We start from the raw sequence: 22,281 nt of genomic DNA on the forward strand, positions 1-22,281 counted from the left end.
TCTCCTGGAGTGTCAAGTGCTTTTCAGTGCAGAAAGGTGAACACTGGAGGGTTCTGGAAGCACAGGAGGCCTTGAGTTTTCCACAGGAGTCTTTATTACAGTGTAAATCCAAGCTCAGGCCTCCCCTGGGCCCCATGCAAAGCCCCGGCGTAGGGGCTAGTAGCGTCCAGGAGACACCTACGCCTCACAGCGCCTCCAGCGGCGGGTCCGGAAGTGCAGGGTGGTGCCCTGTCTAGGCAACTACAAGTCCCAGCAGGCCCCGCGGCCAAGGTGCCTCATCTTTCCTGGACTCCTGGAGCAGAGCCTCTTGGGAAATGTAGTCCTGGCCGCTCAGGTAATTAGCGCAGAGTCCCTAGTGGGAGTGATCCTGACACCCACCGGGAAAAGACTCAGGCCGAGGAGGGGAGTGGGTGGGAACGGACGGGAGATGGAGGAGGGCAGAGGGCTGCTGGGGGTGGGGGCAGGCGTCCTACGGGCAGAGACACCGTTCTCATTCGGCTTTGGCTTTGGATCCGGAGACTGCGGCTGCTGCAGAGGCCAGGGCTCCGGTCCCTGGGATTTTAGCTCGGATCCTGAAGGAGAAACAAGTGGGATCACGAGGTGGGGCAAAAGACGGGGGGGTGGCATCTGGGGACTACGGGGAAAGCTGGGTGGGAAACTGACCAAGAGCCCGAAGCCAGCTCCTGCCCTCCACCTAGTGGCCTGCATTGGAATTGCCTCCTCATTCTTTTCAAGGGGACATTACCAGGAGGTTTTCGGACAAGGAGAGTAGAAAGGAAAGGTTCCCAAGCTCCCCCACTTCCCCCTCCCGTCGACCTCTGCCCCATGCTCTTACTTAGCTTTGATGTGGCTCAACTGATTGGTCACCAACCCCACATACTGGTCGATCTGAGCCTGGGGAGACCAAAAAAGGTGAAAAAAGGGATTGGAGGGGTTTCTTCTCTTTAGTCACATAGGAGGCTGCTTCCTCCCCAACTTCCAAATCAGGAGTTGTGAGGAGTGGCCCACGACACCACCCCCGGCTCTAAACTTCATAGAATACATCAGATGCCAGAGATGCCAGTTGTAGGGTCAGTCAGTTGGGCCATACTCTGTATGGAGAGTGATGTCAGGTGGAACGCACAAGTATCTGGCAGTGAGGCCGTGTCCTGGGTACTATGATTAACCTTTGAGTGAGTTTGCATATGTGTGTGTTGTGGGGTAGGGTGAGAACAGATGGCACTGGTATTGGTCACCGAGTCCTTGAGTGGATTGATTTATATACTAGTGTTTTTTAAAAAAAATTTTTACTATTTTTTTATTTTATTTTATCTTATCTTATTTTATTTTATTTTATTTTAGACAGGGTCTCGCTCTGTCACCCAGTTCAGTGGCATGATCTTGGTTCACTGCAACCTCCGCCTCCTGGGTTCAAGCGATTCTCCTGCCTCAGCCTCCCGAATAGCTGGGATTACAGGTGTGCACCAACATGCCCCGCTAATTTTTGGATTTTTTTTTCTTTTTTCTTTTTCTTTTCTTTTCTTTTTTTTTTTTCTGAGATGGAATCTCGCTCTATCACCCAGGCAGGAGGGCAATGGCACAGTCTCGGCTCACTGCAATCTCTGCCTCCTGGGTTCAAGCGATTCTCCTGCCTCAGCCTCCCAAGTAGCTGGGATTACAGGTGCACACCACCACACCTTGCTAATTTTTGGATTTTTAATAGAGACAAGGTTTCACCATGTTGGCCAGAATGGTCTCAAACTCCTGACCTCAAGTGATCCACCTGCCTCAGCCTCCCAAAGCTGGGATCACAAGCATGAGCCACCATGCCCAGACTGTTTTTTTTTTTTTTTTTTTTTTGAGACGGAGTCTCGCTTTGTCGCCCAGGCTGGAGTGCAGTGGCCGGATCTCAGCTCACTGCAAGCTCCGCCTCCCGGGTTTACGCCATTCTCCTGCCTCAGCCTCCCGAGTAGCTGGGACTACAGGCGCCCACCACCTCGCCCGGCTAGTTTTTTGTATTTTTAGTAGAGACGGGGTTTCACCATATTAGCCAGGATGGTCTCGATCTCCTGACCTCGTGATCCGCCCGTCTCGGCCTCCCAAAGTGCTGGGATTACAGGCTTGAGCCACCGCGCCCGGCCTGTTTTTTTTTTTTTTTTTTTTTTAAGATAGGGTCTTGCTCTATTGCCCAGGCTGGAGTGCAGTGGCATGATCACAGCTCACTGCTGCCTTGACCTCCTAGGGTTCAACCCATCCTCTTGCCTCAACTTTCAGAGTAGCTGGGACTATAGGTGTGTGCCACCATGCCTGGCTAATTTTTAACCTTTTTGTAGAGATGGGGGTCTTACTATGTTGTCGAGGCTGGTCTTGAACTCTTGGCCTCAAGCAATTCTCCTGTCTCAACCTCCCAAAGTGCCGAGATTACAGTTGTAAGCCACTGTGGCTGGCCTGATTTAAATACAGTTTAATTGTGAGTCTTGGTGATTCCAGCCTGTGAAGGACAGAGTTAGGACTAACTGGCAGGGCATATTATCATGTGGCTCCCAGCTGTGCTGGAGAAGGGACTGTCAGTCTATCCTCCTTTCTCTGGATAGGATGGATGTCAGTGGTCCTGTTAATGTCAGTCTTCTGGGCAACAGCCATCCCACTCTTTTATTTCGATTTTATTTATTTATTTTTTGAGTTTTTTGTTTTTTGCTTTTTGTTTTTGAGATGGAGACTTCCTCTGTCGCCCAGGCTGGAGTGCAGTGGCCCTATCTCAGCTCACTGCAAGCTCCGCCTCCCGGGTTCACACCATTCTCCTGCCTCAGCCTCCTGAGTAGCTGGAACTACAGGTGCCCGCCACCACGCCCGGCTTAATTTTTTGTATTTTTAGTAGAAACGGGGTTTCACTGTGTTAGCCAGGACGGTCTCGATCTCCTGACCTCGTGATACGCCCGCCTCAGCCTCCCAAAGTGCTGGGATTACAGGCGTGAGCCACCGCACCCGGCTATTTTTTTTTTTGAAACAGACTCTTGCTCTGTCACCCAGGCTGGAATGCAGTGGCATTTAACTGACATGTCAGTTAAAATCAAGAGTGAAGGCTTAATCCCAGCACTTTGAGAGACCAAGGCGGGTGGATCACCTGAGGTTGGGAGTTCGAGACCAGCCTGGCCAGCATGGTGAAACCCCGTCTCTACTAAAAATACAAGTAGCCAGGCATGGTGGCAGGCACCTGTAATCCCAGATATTCAGGAAGCTGAGGTAGGAGAATCGCTTGAACCTGGGAGGCAGAGGCTGCAGTGAACCAAGATCACACACCATTGTACTCCAGCCTGGGCAACAGAGTGAGACTCCATCTCAAAAAAAAAAAAAAAAAAAAAGCAGTGAAGTCTGGGCACGGTGGCTCACGCCTGTAATCCCAGCACTTTGGGAGGCTGAGGCGGGCAGATCACTTGAGGTCAGGAGTTTGAGACCAGCCAGGCTAACATGGCAAAACTCTGTCTCTGCTTATACAAAAATTAGCCAGGCATGGTGGCCGTATGCCTGTAATCCCAGCTACTCAGAGGTTGAGGCAGGAGACTCACTTGAGCTCAGGAAGCGGAGGTTGCAGTGAGCCAAGATCACACCACTGCACTCCAGCCTGGGCAGCAGAGCAGGACTCTGTCTCAAAAAAATCCAAAACAAAACAAAAACCAACCAACCAACCAACCAAAAGCCTGTCCCTGGCTGATGCTGATAAGACATGTTAGTTAGACTCTGGCTATATCTAGAAGGTGCCACAGCCAGGACACCTGTGTCCCCCCATGTTCAGCTGGGGTGCTGACAGCTGAGGGTGTCACACTCACCTGGTGCTGCCGGTATAGCAGGGGGATGGTGAATAGACCAATCACTCCTGTGGGTACAGAGACGGGGGGCGTCAGGGTGTTCCCAAGAGATGAACAGTTCCATCTGGAGCCCTGTCCCCCACCAGACTCCAAGTTCCCCTTGCCCCTCACAGCCTTCCCAGCTCACCCAGAATGAGAAGCGTCAAACCATTGAAGATGGCACCCACGAAGGTCAAGATGTAGAAGAGGAGGGCCAGCTGGGGGTGAAGGTCAGGGTCAGCAGAGCCCACCCGGAGTTCCCTCCCACCTGTGAGTTTACCCAACAGTCACCCTCCCACCCGCTAGCTGTGCAGAGGTGAGAGGGGAACCCAGGAGGGGCTGAGAGCTCCAGGCCACCTTGAGGGAATCCACGAGGTCTTCTACCAGGAAGAAATGCCGCAGCTGCGTGGCCGCCGAGACCACGCGGGAGGCGATCTGCTGGGACAAACGTTCCGTCTGCTCCCGAGTCAGGGTGAGGTCCACATCCAGGTAGGCCCTGCGGGGACAAAGGAATGTGGGGCAGATCAATGGGTGACCAGCTCAGACTGGTGCAGGCCAGCTGAAACAAGGGCGAAGAATGGCGGCCGGGAGAAGACCAGAGTTAGGACTGAGGGCAGCCCCAAGGAACCACGTGTAGAGGGCTGGGGTCAGGGTCAGGGTCAGGGTCAGGGATCGAGGATGAAGGATACCAGGTTAGGATTGGAGATTAGGACTGGAGGGTAGGTGAGAGGATCGGGATGAAAAACAATCAAGATGAGTCGGGGTCTGGGTGGGAGTAAGTGCCTGATTTGAGGTCATGGGTCATGCTTTAGGGTCACGACAGGGGCTCAGGTCAGGGGCCAGGGGTTCTCACTGGAAAGGGTTGGCTCCGTCCCCCCGGTGCACGGCCTGCAGCACTTTGCGGTAAACCCTGAGAGAGATGGTGCCGCAGAGCAGCAACAGAGCCACGTGCGCGGCCACGGACACGATGCTAAAGTGCAGGAGGCAGAGGAGGGAGACCATGAGGCCTGTGAAGACCACTCCTGACGTCCTCGTGTCCTTCCAGTACAGCAAGTCCGCCACTGTGGAGGGATGGGGAGTATCAGGGCTTGTTCCTAACCTGGCTGGTCTCCTCACCTCCCTCTCCCTGTCCTACAGCTGAAAAATGACTCCTTGACACACCTGTTTGAGCATAACCTGATTTCCGTGTTTTTTTGGTTTTTTTTGAGAGACAGGGTCTCACTCTGTCGCCCAGGCTGGAGGGCAGTGGTGCCATCATAGCTCCCTGCAGTCTCGACCTCCTGGGCTCAAGTGATCCTCCCACCTCAGCCTCCTCAGTAGCTGGGACTGCAGGCATGCACCACCACTCAGCTAATTTTTTTTTTTGCTTCTGTTTTTATTTTATTTATTTATTTTTGAGACGGAGTATTGCTCTGTCACCCACGCTGGAGTGCAGTGGTGCTTTCTTGGCTCACTGCAAGCTCCACCTCCCGGGTTCATGCCATTCTCCTGCCTCAGCCTCCTGAGTCGCTGGGACTACAGGCGCCTGCCACCACGCCTCGCTAATTTTTTTGTATTTTTAGTAGAGATGGGGTTTCACCATGTTAGCCAGGATGGTCTCGATCTCCTGACTTTGTGATCCGCCTGCCTCGGCCTCCCTAAGTTCTGGGGTTACAGTCATGAGTCACTGCACCTGGCCTTGTTTCTGTTTTTAGAGGTGGGGGTCTCGCTGTGTTGTCTAGGCTGGTCTCGAACTCCTGGCCTCAAGTTATCCTCTCGCATCAGCCTTCCAAAATGCTGGGATTATAGGTGTGAGGCACAGCACCCAGCCCGATTTGCAAAATTTTTTTTTTCTTCTGTTGCCCAGGCTGGAGTGCAGTGGCACAATCTCCACTTACTGCAACCTCCGCCTCCCTGGATCAAGTGATTCTCCTGCCTCAGCCTCCTGAGTAGCTGGGATTACAGGAATGTGCCACAATTCCCGGCTAATTTTTGTATTTTTAGTAGAGACGGGGTTTCACCATGTTGGTCAGGCTGGTCTCGAACTCCTGACCTCGTGGTCCACCCACCTTGGCCTCCCAAAGTGCTGGGATTACAGAAGTGAGCCACCATGCTAGGCCTCAAATTTTTAGTGCCCTCTTTTCTTCCATGCTTATCTCCCTTCTTCTCCCTCTAGAAAACCCAAGTTAACCATCTACAAGTCCCATTAATTTTACTCCTCCCCATATAATTATATGTGGACACAGAAATACAAACTGATGCTTCTTGGTCATTTCTTATGAAAAACGGAATTATGCTGGGCATGGTGGCTCACACCTGTAATCCTAGCACTTTGGGAGGCCAAGGCAGGCAGATCACCTGAGGTCAGGTGTTCAAAACCAACCTGGCCAACACGGTGAAACCCCATCTCTATTAAAAATACAAAAATTAGCCGGGCTTGGTCGCAGGTGCCTGTAATCCCAGCTACTCGAGAGGCTGAGGCCCAAGAATCACTTGAATCTGGGAGGTGGAGGTTACAGTGAATTGAGATCACGACACTCCACTCTAGCCTGGGAGTCAGAGCAAGACTCTGTCTCAAAAAAAAAAAAAAAAAAAAAAAGAAAGAAAGAAAAGAAAAAAGACAAATGGAATTACATACACACTTTTCTGCATCATGCATACTTCACTCCACTTTTCCTCCTAATCAACTGAAATAGCTCCCTCTCCTGTTTTTTTCCCAAAGACAGGGTCTCACTGTGTTGCCCAGGCTGGAGTGCAGTGGTGTGATCATAATTCACTGCAGCCTCGAACTTCTGGGCTCTAGTGATCCTCCACCTTTGGCCTCCCAAAGCACTGGGATTAGAGATGTGAACCACCATCCCCAATTAGCTTTTAATTCATTCATTCTTTTTTGTTTTTTTGACAGAGTCTCACTCTGTTGCCAAGACTGGAGTGCTGTAGTGTAATCTTGGTTCACTATAACCTCAGCCTCCTGGGTTCAAGCTATCCTCCCACCTCAGCCTCCTGAGTGGCTGGGACTACAGGCACATGCCACCATGCTTGGCTAATTTTTGTATTTTCAGTAGAGATGGGGTTTTGCTATGTTTGCTAGGTTGGTCTTAAACACTTGGCCTCAAGCAATCCACCTGCCTCAGCTTCCCAAAGTGCTGGGATTATAGGCATGTGCCACCGCGCCTGGCCTTAATTCATTCTTTTAAAGAGCTGCATAGTATTCTGTGTTGTGACTATGCTGTCATTCATTTTATTTAACTATGTACCTATTGCTGGGTCAATTTGTTTCCTAACCCCTTCACCACAAGCAGAGCTTGCAAGCAACATCCTTCAACAGATATTCTCACCTCCTGGAGCGGCTATTTCTGAGATAGATTTCCAGTGTGGAATTGCTGGGTGGACTGGTTATGTGTTTGTTTATTTGAGATGGAGTCTCGCTCTGTTGCCCAGGCTAGAGTGCAATGGCACAGTCTTGGCTCACTGCAACCTCCGCTTCCCGGGTTCAAGCGATTCTCCTGCCTCAGCCTCCTGAGTAGCTGAGATTACAGGATGGCACCACCACGCCTGGCTATTTTTTTATATTTTGGTAGAGATGGGGTTTCACCATGTTGGCCAGGCTGGTCTCGAACTCCTGACTACAAGTAATCCTTCTACCTTGGCCTCCCAAAGTGTTGGGATTACAGACATGAGCTACCATGCCTGGTCTTGTCTTTTTTTTTTTCTTTTTTTTTTTGAGACAGAGTTTCACTCTTATTGCCCAGGCTGGAGTGCAATTGTGCATGCTATCTCGGCTCACTGCAACCTCCACCTCCTAGGTTCAAGCCATTCTCCTGCCTCAGCCTCCCGAGTAGCTGGGATTACAGACATGTGCCACCATGCCTGGCTAATTTTTTGTTATTTTTAGTTAGAGATGGGGTTTCACTGTTAGCCAGGATGGTCTTGATCTCCTGACCTCAGGTGATCCACTCGCCTTGGCCTCCAAAAGTGCTGGGATTACAGGCGTGAGCCACCACGCCCGGCCGTATTTTTTTATTTTTATTTTTATTTTTATTTTTTTTTGAGACAGAGTCTCGCTGTGTCGCCCAGCCTGGAGTGCAGTGGCCGGATCTCACCTCACTGCAAGCTCCGCCTCCTGAGTTTAGGCCATTCTCCTGCCTCAGCCTCCCTAGTAGCTGGGACTACAGGCGCCGGCCACCTCACCCGGCTAGTTTTTTTTTTTGTAATTTTTAGTAGAGACGGGGTTTCACCGGGTTAGCCGGGATGGCCTCGATCTCCTGACCTCGTGATCCGCCCGTCTCGGCCTCCCAAAGTGCTGGGATTACAGGCTTGAGCCACCGCGCCCGGCCTTATTTTTATTTTTTATTTTTAGCTTTGGAGAAAGGGTCTTACTCTGTCACCCTGGCTGGAGTGCAGTGGCATGATCACGGTTCACTGCAGCCTCTACCTCCCAGAGTCAAGCAATCCTCCTACCTCGGCCTCCTAGCAACTGGGACTATAGGTGGCATCACCATATCTTGCTAATTTTTTTTTTTTTTTTTGGACAAAGTCTTCCTCTGTCACCCAGGCTGGAGTACAGTGGGCATGATCTCAGCTCACTGCAGCCTCTGCCTCCTGGGTTCAAGAGATTATTGTGCCTCAGCCTTCCAAGTAGCTGGGATTACAGGCATGAGCTGCCATGCCTAGCCTGGCTAATTTTTAAATATTTTGTAGAGATAGGGTCTCGTTATATTGCCCAGGTTGAATTCCTGGCTTCAAGTGATCCTTCCACCTCAGCCTCCCAAAATGTTGGTATTATAGTCATGAGCCACCGTGCCCGGTCATATGTAATTTTTAATGTCTTAAATTTTGAAACACTGCTTACTAGTAAGACCATAACAGTTCTTATTTCCACATGAAGCAAGAGAAAGATCTTTCCCCAGCATCCTGCCCTGCCGTGGGTCATAGTTCTTTTTAACTTTTGCCAATCTGTCAGGTGTAAAGTGATATCCCCTTGATGCCCTTAGCAACACATGTTTCTAAGTCCTAAATGTATTAATAACGCCATACTCCTTTCCAGGGCCTAACTCAAATTTCTGACCCCTTTCTGAGACCCTAAAACACATCTCCTAAACCCAACCTCAGCCCTGAGCAGTGACCTTTGTACCCCAACCTTCATCTCATCTGTCTAAACTTTAGGCTCACTCCTGTAATCCCAACACCTTGGGAGGCTGAGGCAGGAGGATCACCCGAGGCCTGGACAACATAGTGAGACCCTGTCTCTACAAACAAAATAAGAAAATTAGCCGGGCGTGGTGGCCTGCGGCTGTAGTCCCAACTACTCGGGAGGCTGAGGTGGGAGGATCACTTGACCCCAGGAGTTCGAGGCTGCAATGAGCTATGATCCCACCACTGCACTCCAGAAAGAGCAACAGACTCTGTCGCTTAAAAAGAAAAAGAAACTTTAGTAGTCTGCTTTCATTTGAGTCCTGAAAACCAGGAACTCGGTACCTTTCTATTTCTTTCCAGACCCTCTCTATCCTCCCACTCTCCCTCCAACTGACCCCTCTGACCTGTCCCTCTTAGAGGCTCACCCCTCACTTCTGTATCCTTCCAATGCATCTCTCATTTACCTCGAAATAGGACAGCCCCCTCCCTCCCCATCGCAGGGCCCTCCCAGGCAGGCTCCTAGTGGCCGGCGCCAGTGGATGGGGGAGGGGCCAGGTCGCCTGAGGCGGGGGCTAAGTTTAGGCAGGCTGGGGGGAGGGGGCCTCCCCGCAGCTGTTCTGGCTCGTCTGGCCCCTGAGTGACAGCGCTGCCTGGGACGAGGCTGGGGGAGGGGGTCCTCCCTGCTCCTGGGCCCCAAAGTGCTGGCTCGAAGGAGAAGGGACCCCATTCTCCCTCTAGGTCCTCCCTAGACTGCCCCTAGGCCCCCTAGCCTCAGCCTGCAACGTTGGGGAAGCAGACCAGTAACAAACGTGCTCCAGAGATGCAGGAGATAAGGGCGAGTCCGGACCCCCTTCCGCCGACCTCAGCCCCCGTCCAGCCCGTTCCGCAAGCCCACCTTTACTCCCCATATCGGCTCCGAGTGAGAGGCTGGGGACACCGCTGCTTCTCGGGGATTTTGCCCACTTCAGTAGAACCCAGAGAACAGGAGTAGGGGGGGTGGGGCCCCTTTGGACCCAGCCAATGGCTGTCCATAGAGGTGGGGACAATTCCAAAATTGGAACCGTCTTGTAAACAGCCAAAAGCAATGATGTCTTTAACCATTCCATAGCTGTTCCTGGAGGTGGAGCATATTTTAAAGTAAGGCTGGGCCATTTTACAACTGGTCAATAGATGTGGTCAGGAAAAAGAGGGCTTTTGTTTGTTTTTTCAAATAGAGATCGAGTCTCCCTATGTTGCCCAGGCTGGTGTTGCACTCCTGGCTTCAAACAATCCTCCCAACTCGGTCTCCCAAAGTGTTAGGATTACAGGCATGAGCCACTGCGCCCGGCCAAAAAGAAGAGTTTTTAAAAGGCACAGAGTTTACTTATAAATATTATATGGCCACATCTAAATAAGGAAAGAACTGCATTTTTTCAGGAATTTGGTCTGTCCAAAATCAGCCACTAGGAGGAGCACTCCAGAAGAGGGAGGATTATTTTATTTTATTTTTATTTTTTGAGAAGGAGTCTCGCTCTGTCAACCAGGCTGGAGTGCAGTGGCGCGATCTTGGCTCACTGCAACCTCTGCCTTCCAGGTTCAAGCGATTATCCTGCCTCAGCCTCCCGAGTATAGACGGGGTTTCACCATGTTGGCCAGGCTGGTCTCGAACTCCTCACCTCAAGTGATCCGCCCGCCTCGGCCTTCCGAAGTGCTGGGATTACAGGCGTGAGCCACCATGCCCGGCCGGGGAATTTTTTTAAAAGAGCGGAGTTTATCACGTCTAGCCAGTAACAATACCTTTTCCCTTTTCCACTATCTGCTGTTCCTTTGCGAGGTTGGTCCCTTTAATTCAAAATCCTCTCACCCTTTGCCTTGTGTGGTCCAACGCAGCATCCTCACACACGTTACTTACCTAGAAGGCGTGGCTCCACCGTGAATTCTAATTGGTCCGTGCTATCGAAGCACTGTCCCCTTATTGGCTCTTGCTCCAGTGGCCCCTGCTGCTTTTCTTCCTCTTCCAGCAAAGGCTCTTCGGGCCCAGAGTTCGAATCTCGAGATCGGGATGGGGACGGAGTACCGGCCTGGGGTGTGCCAGAGCCCGGACTGAGCTGGGGAGTCAAGACCTCGGGCGGTGAGGACTGAGCAAGTCGGAGTCGTAGGTCCAGTTCTGACACGGTAGAGAGAGAAGGCCATGAGCTTTCTTCTTGGAGGTGCCCCGAGGAGAAACCACCCACCCCTCTTGGCTTCGGTCCCAGCACCTCGGAAGGAAGCATCTCACCTTCCCCAGCTTCTCCTGCCTCCAATCTGTTGGATTCTTCGGGTTCTTCGTCTTCCAGCGGGGTGGAGCTGCTGGTGGAAGAGTCCTCCCCGGATCCCACTCCCCGGGCCACCCAGCCCAGCTTGTCCAACCGAAGCCTCAGGTCTTCCAGGGGGCGCTCGGATGGAGGGGCGGTGTCAGAATCACCCCGGTGTCCAGGCTCTGGGGATTGGCTCAGGCTGGGGATGCTCTCCAAGCTGTCGCCCAGGCTGGGCTGAGGGTGCTGGTCTCGTGGTTCCGAGACTGAGCGGCCCTGGGGGCGGGGGCGGCGGGCAGTTGAATCCCTACGGCCCCCGGAGCCCACTACGCCATCAAAGGCGATGTAGGAGAAGGTCAACTCCCGGGGGGTGCCCCAGTCCTGCGACGTGGTCTCCTCCTCGTCCTCCTCTGAGAATTCCCGGGCTGTGTGCAGCTCCCGAAAATCAGAGTCGTCGTTCCCTCCTGCAGTGGGTGAAGGAGAGCCTTGTTTCCCTCAGCAGGCCCCTGAGCTGCCCAGCCCTGAACCCCTTCACATGCTCCCCTCCACTTACCTTCTGTGGAATCAGGGGTTGAGGAGGCTGTAGACGGAGCTTCTTCTGCGAGAGGGAAAGAATCGAAGACTCTTAGAAGCTTAGACTGTCCGAATCACAGAAGTGTGCCAGTCCTGGAATCTTAGAATATTTGAATCACGGGACTTTTAGAACATTCTGCACACAGACTCTAAAACCTAGCATCACTGCCTGATGAAGCTCAGAGTCTTAGAAGTCCAAATCCAAGAATCTTAATCTTAGAGTCTTCAAGACTCTAAGCTGGGCTGGGTGGCCAACAAAGTAGGAATCTTAGGAGGTTTCAATTCATTCATCCGTTCAACAACCATTTATTGAGCACCTACTATGTGCCAGGCACTGTTCTAGGTCCTGGGGATATAGCTGTGAAGAAAACAGACAAAATCCCTACCGTCCTAGAGCTGACACTCTTTGGGAGAGACAAACAATAAACAAGTGAATATATGATGTCGGGTGCAGATGAACATATGAAGCAAAGTAAAGAAAGGTAGGGGGAGAGAAAGTGAAGAAAGTGAAGGGGTGCTGTTTCTCATAGGGTGGTCAAGAAGGCTTCTCTGATAAGAGGAAGTTTGATCAGAGATCTGAAGGAAGTGAGGAAGCCATGCAGATGTTCAGGGAAGACTTCCAGGTACAGAAGGAAACCAGTGCAAAGGCCCTGAGCCAGGCACCAAGATTGGCATCTGAGGAACAGAGAGGTGCGAAGATGTGACTGGAGAAGAGTGACTGAGGAGGAGAGGGGTGGGAGGTGAGGACAGAGAGGTAAGGGGGGTGGGGAGGGACAGATGAGATGGTCCTCCCTTTGTAATCTGAAGTTAACAACAAGATCTTAGAATGTTGGGATGATACTCGGATATGCTGAAATCACCAATTCTTGGCATTTTGGCATGGGGACACCCAAGACATGGAAGTGGCTAGATCTAAGGGTGTTGAAATCCCCAGCTGTCAGAACCCCCATGTGCGGGACAGAGAACGGTAGACATGAACTGTTACAGCTGTGAGCTCAGAGATTGGAAGGATCAAGCTAGGCGTTTTCAGCTGGGAATCCAACCCCTTAGAGCTAGTTCAGAGCTTTGCACGTAGATGATGCTCAATGCGGTTTAGAAATTGAAATCTGACGCCCTGTGCCCTCACCTTGTTTTCTCAGCTGGGGAATGGGAGGCCTGGAGTGGTGTGGGTCTTCCCCAGGATTACCATTAATCAGTGGTAAAGGCCACTAAGGACCCATGAGTCCTTGCCCCCAAACCACGGATGGCTGTTTTCCCGGGACAGGGGGTTGGACAGTTTGGGCGAGGTCGGGGCTGTCTCTTGGACAGAAAACGGGGTGGGATGCGAAGACGAGTGATTAGGAGCCAGACCCCTGTTTTCCATCCTGGATCTACCCTCCGTTCAACCCCCTCCCCGCCAGCTGCGGCCAGCACCAGAGCCTGGGGACAGCTCCCCGCGCGCGTCCACGTTCCCGGGCGGGGCCGGGAGGCACATCCCAGAGCGCAGCGCGCCCCTCGCCTGCTGTCTCAGTGGCCCCTCACCTCCGCCCTGTTTCGTCCAGGTCCTCCGGGTCAGGCTGCCCCCGTCGCCGCCAGAGAGCGGGGGAGGGGAGAGCTTCCTTTGTCTCCTATGCCTCCTCCCCCCACCCCGGCTCTCCTGCGGGCAAGCGCTGAGGGGACACCGGGGAGTACCCCACCTGGACGTCTGGGGCCCACCCCAGGCCCCAGCCTCCCTCTACTCACTGCAGTGGGCGAAGACCGGCAGGACCTGCCCCATGGCCCCCCTCGGGCCTGCATCGGGACCCCCGCCCACTCCGGCTGCGCCGCCCTGGGCCCGGGGTCGCGGGCGCTCATCTCCGCCGCGCCCACGACGCCGCTGCCATCCTCGCCGCCTCCTCCTCCCGGGCTGCTCCAGCAGCCGCCGCCGCCGCCGCCGCCGCCGCCGCCGCCGCCCTGTGTTCGGCTCGGCGGGGGCGGGCGGGGCCGCGGTGGGAAAGGCACTGCAGCGCGCGGCCGGGGGCGGGGCCAGAGGATGGGCGGGGCGGTACCAGAGGGAGGGCGAGGGGCGGGGAAACGCCGAGGAGCAGACGGAGGGGCGTGGCCTTCTTACTAAAGGGGCGGAGCCAAGAGGGTGGGCGACAGTGCCAGGAAGGAGTGGAAATCGGCCTGAAGGGCGGTGCCTAGACCGCAGAGGGCGCAGCCTTTAGGGGAAGAGGGGCCGAGGCCTGGAGTCGGGCGAGGGACACGGGAGAGGATGGTGAACGAGCCTTGGCAGAGAGGATAGGAGTGTGGATCCCTGAGTGTGTTGGGGTGGAGCTAGGGGTGCCATTGAGGAGGGGGTGGAAAGATTCTAATGCTCTGAGGTAGGGTCTGAGCCTAGATTTGCAGAGGGAGCGAGAAAGGGGGCCGAAAGAAACGATTCAGAAACTTTTGGGGCACGCGGAGGAGCTCAAACATGGGCGGGGCTAAAGCAACGGGGAATTATTCAAATATAACTGGGTGGAGTCGGATTCCAGGCGATTCCAAGTGTGCGAAAATTAGAAGGGTCTGGAGCTGTGTGCGTGAATCCTGGATGGGCAGGGCCTGGAAGAGAAAATAGCCGAAGCCCCAGAGGGGAGGGGTCGAACTAAAAAAAGTAAAGAAAAAAAAAAATATATATATATATATAGTTTTTGAGACAGGGTCTCGCTCCGTCGCCCAGACTGGAATGCAGTGATGCCATCACGGCTCACTGCTGCCTCGATCTCCCGGGTTCAGGTAATCTTCCCACCTAAGCCTCCTGAGTAGCTAGGATCACAGGTGTGTTCCACCGCGCCTGGCTGAATTTTAATTTTTGTAGAGACGAGGTCTCTCTATATTTCGCAGACTGGTCTCAAACTCCTGGGCTTAAGCAATCCGCCTGCCATGGCCTCCCTAAGTGCTGGGGTTACAGGCGTGAGTCACCGCGCCCGGCCAAGTATGGTATTTACAGGTTTTGAGGCTGGGGGCTGTATCACGGAGGCGGGAGGAGCTTGGATTGGGTGTTATGTTGAGAACACAGATTCTCGAATTAGTTTCCCTGTAACACTGGTTACTTCTGTGACTCTGTTTCTTCTTCCATCTGTAAACTGGAGATGATGATGTATAACAGCGTGCGACACATTAGTACTATGTGATAGTTTGCTACTGATACAGTATTATCTTTTTTCTTTTTTTCCTGATTCAGATCCCAAACCCCGCTTTGTAGGTGCAGGAGAGAGGAGACCCAGAAGTGTAATTCCTTCTAGTGACCCGCCTAAAGAGGGTCAAAGGACAGGAAGGAGATTTAGATGGTTTAAAATCTCACAGCGGAGGGGATTAATGGAGGGGGCGGGCAGGTGTACAGGGTGGAGACTTCCTGATCCCAGGGCTGAAGGATGGCGGCCCTGGCCCGCCAGCTGCAGCGTCTCTGGACCGCTTGCAAGAAAAAGGAGAGGGAGAAGGAGGGGGAGGAGGAAGAGGAGGATGAAGAGGAGGATGAAGAGGAGGGGCGCGGGGCCCTCGATGGGCCTCGGTCTCTGTTGACAGCGCCGCGCCGCGCCCAGCGGCCGCACGGGGGTGCCGAGGCGTCTTGTGGCCTGCGCTTCGGGGCGAGCGCAGCGCAAGGCTGGCGCGCGCGCATGGAGGATGCCCACTGCACTTGGCTTTCGTTACCTGGTCTGCCCCTGGGCTGGGCCTTGTTTGCCGTCCTCGACGGCCACGGTGGGGCTCGAGCTGCCCGCTTCGGTGCACGCCATTTGCCAGACCATGTGCTCGAGGAGCTGGGCCCGGAGCCTAGCGAGCCCGAGGGCGTGCGCGAGGCGCTGCGCCGAGCCTTCTTGAGCGCCGACAAGCGCCTGCGCTCCCTCTGGCCCCGCGTGGAAACAGGCGGCTCCACGGCCGTGGCGTTGCTGGTCTCCCCGCGGTTTCTGTACCTGGCGCACTGCGGTGACTCCCGCGCGGTGCTGAGCCGCGCTGGTGCAGTGGCCTTCAGCACAGAGGACCACCGGCCCCTTCGACCCCGGGAACGCGAGCGCATCCACGCCGCTGGCGGCACCATCCGCCGCCGCCGCGTCGAGGGCTCTCTGGCCGTGTCGCGAGCGTTGGGCGACTTTGCCTACAAGGAGGCTCCCGGGAGGCCCCCCGAGCTACAGCTTGTTTCTGCGGAGCCTGAGGTGGCCGCACTGGCACGCCAGGCTGAGGACGAGTTCATGCTCCTGGCCTCTGATGGCGTCTGGGACACTATGTCTGCTGCTGCCCTGGCGGGACTGGTGGCTTCGCGCCTCCGCTTGGGTCTGGCCCCAGAGCTTCTCTGCGCGCAGCTGTTGGACACGTGCCTGTGCAAGGTCCTGGGGGCGTGGCGTGGTATCTTTGAGGCTTGGCGCAGCAAAGAGAGAAAGCCTCGGGGTTTTGGGGAGGACGGCTTTGATACAGAGGCAAGAGTAAAGCTAGAGAAGGAGGGGATGGGGCTCAAGCGAAGGGCGTGGCATGAAGTGGGCAGGGCCAAAATACAGGAGCGGAGCCTGAGGGATGCTTTGAGGCAGGAGGGGAGAGTTAGCGGAAGGGATTTAAGACAAAGGGTTTGGTCTTTTGGAATGGGGCGATTCTGGGTCGTAGGAGCCAGGCCTGAAGTATGATTAGTGCTGGAAGGTGGAAGAGCAGGTAAACATCAGAGCGGGCAGAGCTTTAGGGAAAGGGCATTATTCTCTCAATAGGGAGGGCCTAGGACCGGGTTAGGTCCCAGTAGGAGAGGACTGGCAGGTGAATGGGACGTGAAAGAAAGGGGCATAACCAGAATGAAGTGGGGGACTTGAACTTGGGGATTGTTGGGAAGCTCTGCCTTCGATTCTCCCCCACTGGGCTCCGTTTTCTCCACCGGCTTCAGGGCAGCCTGGACAACATGACCTGCATCCTGGTCTGCTTCCCCGGGGCCCCTAGGCCTTCTGAGGAGGCAATCAGGAGGGAGCTCGCACTGGAGGCAGCCCTGGGCCGCAGAATCGCTGGTGAGCAGGCTCCGGGGGCCCAGCTGGAGGGATGGTCAACCAGCGAAGGCTCTGCCATAACTTTTTCTTTTTCTTTTCTTTTCTTTTTTTTTTTTTTTTTTTTTTTTTTTTGAGATGGAGTCTTGCTTTGTTGCCCAGGCTGGAGTACAGTGGCACAATCTTGGCTTACTGCAACCTCCACCTTCCGGGTTCAAGCGATTCTCCTGCCTCAGCCTCCTGAGTAGCTGGGATTACAGGCATGCACCACCACACCCAGCTAATTTTTGTATTTTTAGTAGAGACAGGGTTTCACTATGTTGTCCAGGCTGGTCTCGAACTCCTGGCCTCAAGTGATCTGCCCACCTCGGTCTCCCAAAGTGCTGGGATTACAGGCTTGCACCCTTGTGCCCAGCCTAACTCTTGACCCTTTCTCAGAACTGTGTGCCGATGCTCAGGAGCTACCCAGCCTGAACACAGTTTTCAGGACTCTGGCCTCAGAGGACATCCCAGATTTACCTCCTGGGGGAGGGCTGGACTGCAAGTGAGTTGGGGTGAGGAAGGGTGGGGTGGAATGGGGGTGGGGTGGAAGGAGGAGAGTCCCCTCCTGAGGGCCTTCCTGTGCTCTCCAGGGCCGCTGTCATTGCTGAAGCTTATTCTCAGATCTGCCAGGTCTCAGAAGAGTGCAGAGAGGTAAGGATCCTGTGTTCTCCAATGTTTCTCTTAGGAGAGGATCCCCCCACCCCTCTTAGTGACAGGGAAATTGAAGCCAGTGAGGATAAGGGATTTGCCTGATATATTTTGTTCCTCTTTTCTCTTCTCTTATTTCTTTCTTTTTCTTCTTTTTTTTTTTTTTTTTTTGAGACGGAGTCTCGCTCTGTCGCCCAGGCTGGAGGGCAGTGGCCGGATCTCAGCTCACTGCAAGCTCCGCCTCCCGGGTCTACGCCATTCTCCTGCCTCAGCCTCCCGAGTAGCTGGGACTACAGGCGCCCGCCACCTCGCCCGGCTAGTTTTTTGTATTTTTTAGTAGAGACGGGGTTTCACTGTGTTAGCCAGGATGGTCTCGATCTCCTGACCTCGTGATCCGCCCATCTCGGCCTCCCAAAGTGCTGGGATTACAGGCTTGAGCCACCGCGCCCGGCCTTTTTTTTTTTTTTTTTGAGACGGAGTCTCGCTCTGTTGCCCAGGCTGGAGTGCAGTGGCCGGATCTCAGCTCACTGCAAGCTCCGCTTCCCGGATTTACGCCATTCTCCTGCCTCAGCCTCCCGAGTAGCTGGGACTACAGGCGCCCACCAACTCGCCCGGCTAGTTTTTTGTATTTTTTTAGTAGAGACGGGGTTTCACGGTGTTAGCCAGGATGGTCTCAATCTCCTGACCTCGTGATCCGCCCGTCTCGGCCTCCCAAAGTGCTGGGATTCCAGGCTTGAGCCACCGCGCCTGGCCATCTTTTTCTTCTTTTTTTCTTCTTTCCTTCCTTTCTTTTTTTTCTTTTCTCTTTCTCTTTCTTTTTTTTGAGACTGGGTCTCGCTATGTTGCCCAGGCTGGTCTCAAACTCCTGGGCTCAAGGGATCCTCCTGCTTTGGCCTCCCAAAGTGCTGTGATTACAGGTGGGAGCCACTCAACCCAGCCAGCTTGCTATATTAATACATTCCTACTCCCAGCCCTGAAGCATTGTGCAAGGCATGATGAGGAAGACGCAGATGCAAAGAAGAGACTGTGATTTCCCTCCAAGAAATGTGGACCTGCAATGCTCTACATTGCCCCATCAGCCCAAGTGCTTCCCACATCCAAGAATAAGATGGAAACATTCAGGGAATGCTAATGACTAATTCTAAGGCCTGGATGCACAGCAGATACCATCAGGACATATATGAGTATGGTTCAGGTCTTAGACGAAAGAAGCTGTAATGGGGCCCAGATAGCTAAGAATTTGAAGATATCCAAAGAGGTAGTGGTGGACTAAGGCATGGAGTAGGATCAGGGAAGAAATGGGAGGGAGAAAGCTGGGTTTAGAGCCCCAAGGCCTTTTTTTTTTTTTTTTTTTTTTTGAGATGGAGTTTGCTCTCGTTGCCCAGGCTGGAGTGTAATGGCGCAATCTCAGCTCACTGCAACCTTCACTTCCCGGGTTCAAGCGATACTCTCATCTCAGCCTCCCAAGTAGCTGGGATTACACGGACGCGCCATCACGCCCGGCTAATTTTGTTTTTTGTTTTTGTTTTTTTTTTTTTCTGTCATCCAGGCTGGAGTGCAGTGGCCCTATCTCAGCTCACTGCAAGCTCCGCCTCCCGGGTTTATGCCATTCTCCTGCCTCAGCCTCCCGAGTAGCTGGGACTACAGGCGCCCGCCACCTTGCCCGGCTAGTTTTTTGTATTTTTTAGTAGAGACGGGGTTTCACCATGTTAGCCAGGATGGTCTCGATCTCCTGACCTCGTGATCCGCCTGTCTCGGCCTCCCAAAGTGCTGGGATTACAGGCTTGAGCCACTGCGCCCGGCCTAATTTTGTATTTTTAGAAGAGACTGGGTTTCACCATGTTGCCCAGGCTGCTCGCAAACTCCTGACCTCAAGTGATTCGCCTGCCATGGCCTCCCAGAGTGCTGGGATTACAGACGTGAGCCATCACGCCCGGCAGAGCCCCCAAGGCCTTTGCATGGCAGAGATGGGAGTTTGGTTATTATCGTGTTGATGAGGGAGGACTGTTGATAATTTCTCAGTAGCTGAAGGAGGTTATTTGTCAGTTTTCTTTGAGTCGTGAGAGGCGGAAGGCCAATTCAAGCTGGGAAAGCACAACAGGGAATTTACTGGGCCATGTACTTGAAGAGTTCAGAGTCTTAAGGCATGGCTGCATCCAGTTGTCAGAGATGATGTCATCGTGAATGGGCTCTTTTTATTTTCTCCGAGTTGGCTTCATTCCCTTTCAGGGTCTCCTCCTGAGATAGCAGAGACTTGCAGCTCCAGGCTTACAGCCCAGCAGCCTATCCTCCCCGGTGAAGAGAGTTTGCCAATTTCCCCTGAGTTGTGCCGCAGTGGTCTTTGGGGGCTGGTTCTCATTGGCCACACCAGGTCACGTACCTGACCAGTCACTGTGTCTCTGATTGGCCAGGCTGGGGTCGCATTTGGGGTTGGGGTCCACTCCATTCAAACCTTAATGGATTGTGACATGGGGTATGGTGGTCCCTCAAAGGAAAAGGAAGAGGTGCCAGGAGACAAGACAGGATTTCTAATTACCTTCTCCCACATTTTGTGTTACAGAAGGGGCAGAATGGCGCTGGGAAATCCACCCCCACGCATTTGGGCTCAGCTTTGGACATGGAGACCTGACACCTGTTGTCCTTTGGGAACCCTTTGCTCCACTGGGGCCTCAACGGAACTAAAGAAGAAAACCGACCCTTTCCCCAACTACATGTACCAGCGGAAGGAAGGAAGGCCAATGTAGGAACCCAAAATGCTTATTTCTTCTCTTACTTCCCTCTCACAGAAAAGTCTTACGAGAGGGGAAATTCCACCAACATCCAGACCAAAAAGAAAAAAAGCCCAAAACGAAAAAAAAAAAAAAAAAAAACCCAAAAAAAACCCCAACCAAATGTCTTTGAAATATTCAGAGCCGAACAGATTCTGAGAGATCATCCAGTTCAATAACCTCTTTCCTTCTTATTATTCATCTGTTTTTGAGGGGAAGTAGAGTTTTGATTATTAAACTTTATTTACGTAAGTGATTCCAAATGCATTTTCTTGTAAAAAACAAACACTGAATAACATGGTGAAACCCCGTCTCTACTAAAAAATACAAAAAACTAGCCGGGCGCCGTTGCGGGCACCTGTAGTCCCAGCTACTAAGGAGGCTGCGGCAGGAGAATGGCGTAAACCCGGGAGGCGGAGCTTGCAGTGAGCTGAGATGCGGCCACTGCACTCCAGCCTGGGCGACAGAGGGAGACTCCGTCTCAAACAAACAAACAAACAAACAAACATGATTTGCCTAATCTGTGAGCAAATATGTTATAGGGCTGCTGTGTGCCTGGCCTTAGCCTCACAGCCATGAGCCAGACTGACTCACCAAGATCCTTGCCACCGTAGGGCTGACCTCTTGGTCATGAGACACAGCAAATAAGGGAATCAATAAGTAAAGTCATCTCGCCAGGTACAGTGGCTCACACCTGTAATCTCAGCACTTGGGGAGGCTGAGGTGGGAGGATCACTTGAGCCCAAGAGTTCGAGACCAGCCTGGGCGACATAGCAAGACGCAATCTGTAATTTTTTTTTTCTTTTGAGACTTAAGTCTCACTCTGTCACCCAGGCTGGAGTGCAAGGGCGCTCTCTCGGCTCACTGCAATCTCCGACTCCCGGGTTCACGCCATTCTCCTGCCCAATCTGTAATTAATAATAAAAAAATAAAGTCATCTCGCACATTGACTAGTGTCACGAACAAAATAAAACAGGAGGATGTGTTGAGAAAATGACTAGGGGAGCTACTTCGGGTTTTTTTACTTTTTTCGATTTTTAAAATTTTAATTTATTTAATTTACACAGTTTTGAATGGGCAATAAATTCACTTGGTTTGAAATGCAAAGAGTGTGACATGGCATACAATGAAGTCTTTCTCCATCCCTCTCACACTTCAATTTTCCATGGTGGGGGAGGTAGCTTTTGAAACAGGGGGATCAGGAAAGGTCTCTGAGGAGGGGACAATTGAGCAGGGACCTGACAGAGAAGAGTCAGCTCTGCAAATACCCCAGAGAGTGTTCTAAGGCAGAGGGAACAACCAGTATGAAGGTTTAGAAGCAGAATAAAATTTGGCCTTTTTTTAAAAAAAAAAAAAAACAGAGTTTTCACTCTTGTTTCTCAGGCTGGAGTGTAATGGTGCAATCTCGGCTCACGGCAACCTCCGCTTCCTGGGTCAAGCTATTCTCCTGCCACCACACCCATCTAACTTTTCGTATTTACTACAGACGGGGTTTCACCATGTTGGTCAGGCTGGTCTCGAACTCCTGACCTTAGGTGATCCATCCGCCTCGGCATCCCAAAATGTTGGGATTACAGGCATGAGCCACCAGGTCTGGCCAAATTTGGCATTTTCAAGACAGACTTGAGACCTCCCAAGTGTGGTGGCTCACGCCTATAATCCCAGCAATTTGGAAGGCCGAGGCAGCTTGATTGCAGGAATTCGAGACCAGCCTGGGCAACATAGCAAAATCTTGTCTCTACAAAAAAAAAAAAAAAAAAGATCTCTGTGACCACCAAATTCCCTAGAAGCCCACACTCTATCTCACTGGTAACTCTTGCAATGAGTTTAAAGTGGACTTTTTACATATATTAATATATGGTATTTTGGGTGTTTCCTTGATTTTTTTCATTTCCTTTGTATCTTTGGCAACTTTTTATCCACTCAATGGATGTTTTCATTCTGTGTCATCCAGTCATTTACACACTTCATGCCACCCATTTTTTTAAGAGACAAGGTCTAAGTCTCTTTCCCAAGCTGGAGTATAATAGCACAATCATTGCTCACCACAGGCTGGAACTCCTGGGCTCAAGCAATCCTCCTA

At 52.6% G+C, this 22,281-nt stretch overlaps 2 protein-coding genes and 1 long non-coding RNA gene across 4 annotated transcripts in view; 2 read left to right on the top strand and 1 right to left on the bottom strand.

Annotated features, from left to right (window-relative positions):
- Positions 1-76: 76 nt before the first annotated feature.
- On the bottom strand, positions 77-13,768 carry RTN2 (reticulon 2). Of its 2 annotated transcripts, XM_028838816.2 has the most exons (11): positions 13,508-13,768; positions 11,766-11,810; positions 11,197-11,676; positions 10,831-11,085; positions 9,835-10,053; positions 4,678-4,885; positions 4,182-4,320; positions 3,973-4,042; positions 3,807-3,853; positions 836-894; positions 77-572 (listed from the first exon to the last, which is right to left on the bottom strand). In XM_028838816.2, exons 1-11 carry the CDS (start codon positions 13,539-13,541, stop codon positions 491-493), a joined length of 1,638 nt encoding a protein of 545 aa, XP_028694649.1. In that variant the 5' UTR covers positions 13,542-13,768; the 3' UTR covers positions 77-490. The 2 variants fall into 2 exon arrangements, with proteins under 2 accessions (XP_028694649.1, XP_014979765.2); XM_015124279.3 differs by lacking the exon at positions 9,835-10,053.
- The window catches only part of LOC144337178 (uncharacterized), a 67,574-nt gene continuing 52,797 nt past the window's right edge, over positions 7,505-22,281 (top strand). Inside the window, exon 1 of the long non-coding RNA XR_013409910.1 lies at positions 7,505-8,013. This is a non-coding gene — a long non-coding RNA (uncharacterized LOC144337178). The remainder of the gene's footprint in view (positions 8,014-22,281) is intronic.
- PPM1N (protein phosphatase, Mg2+/Mn2+ dependent 1N (putative)) lies at positions 15,024-20,447 on the top strand. The gene is made up of 5 exons (XM_015124281.3): positions 15,024-16,107; positions 16,647-16,764; positions 17,179-17,284; positions 17,373-17,433; positions 19,991-20,447. The coding sequence occupies exons 1-5, from the start codon at positions 15,160-15,162 to the stop codon at positions 20,057-20,059; spliced, it is 1,302 nt and encodes a 433-aa protein (XP_014979767.3). The 5' UTR covers positions 15,024-15,159; the 3' UTR covers positions 20,060-20,447.

Source organism: Macaca mulatta, chromosome 19, assembly GCF_049350105.2.
Source record: "Macaca mulatta isolate MMU2019108-1 chromosome 19, T2T-MMU8v2.0, whole genome shotgun sequence".
NCBI lineage: Eukaryota > Metazoa > Chordata > Mammalia > Primates > Cercopithecidae > Macaca > Macaca mulatta.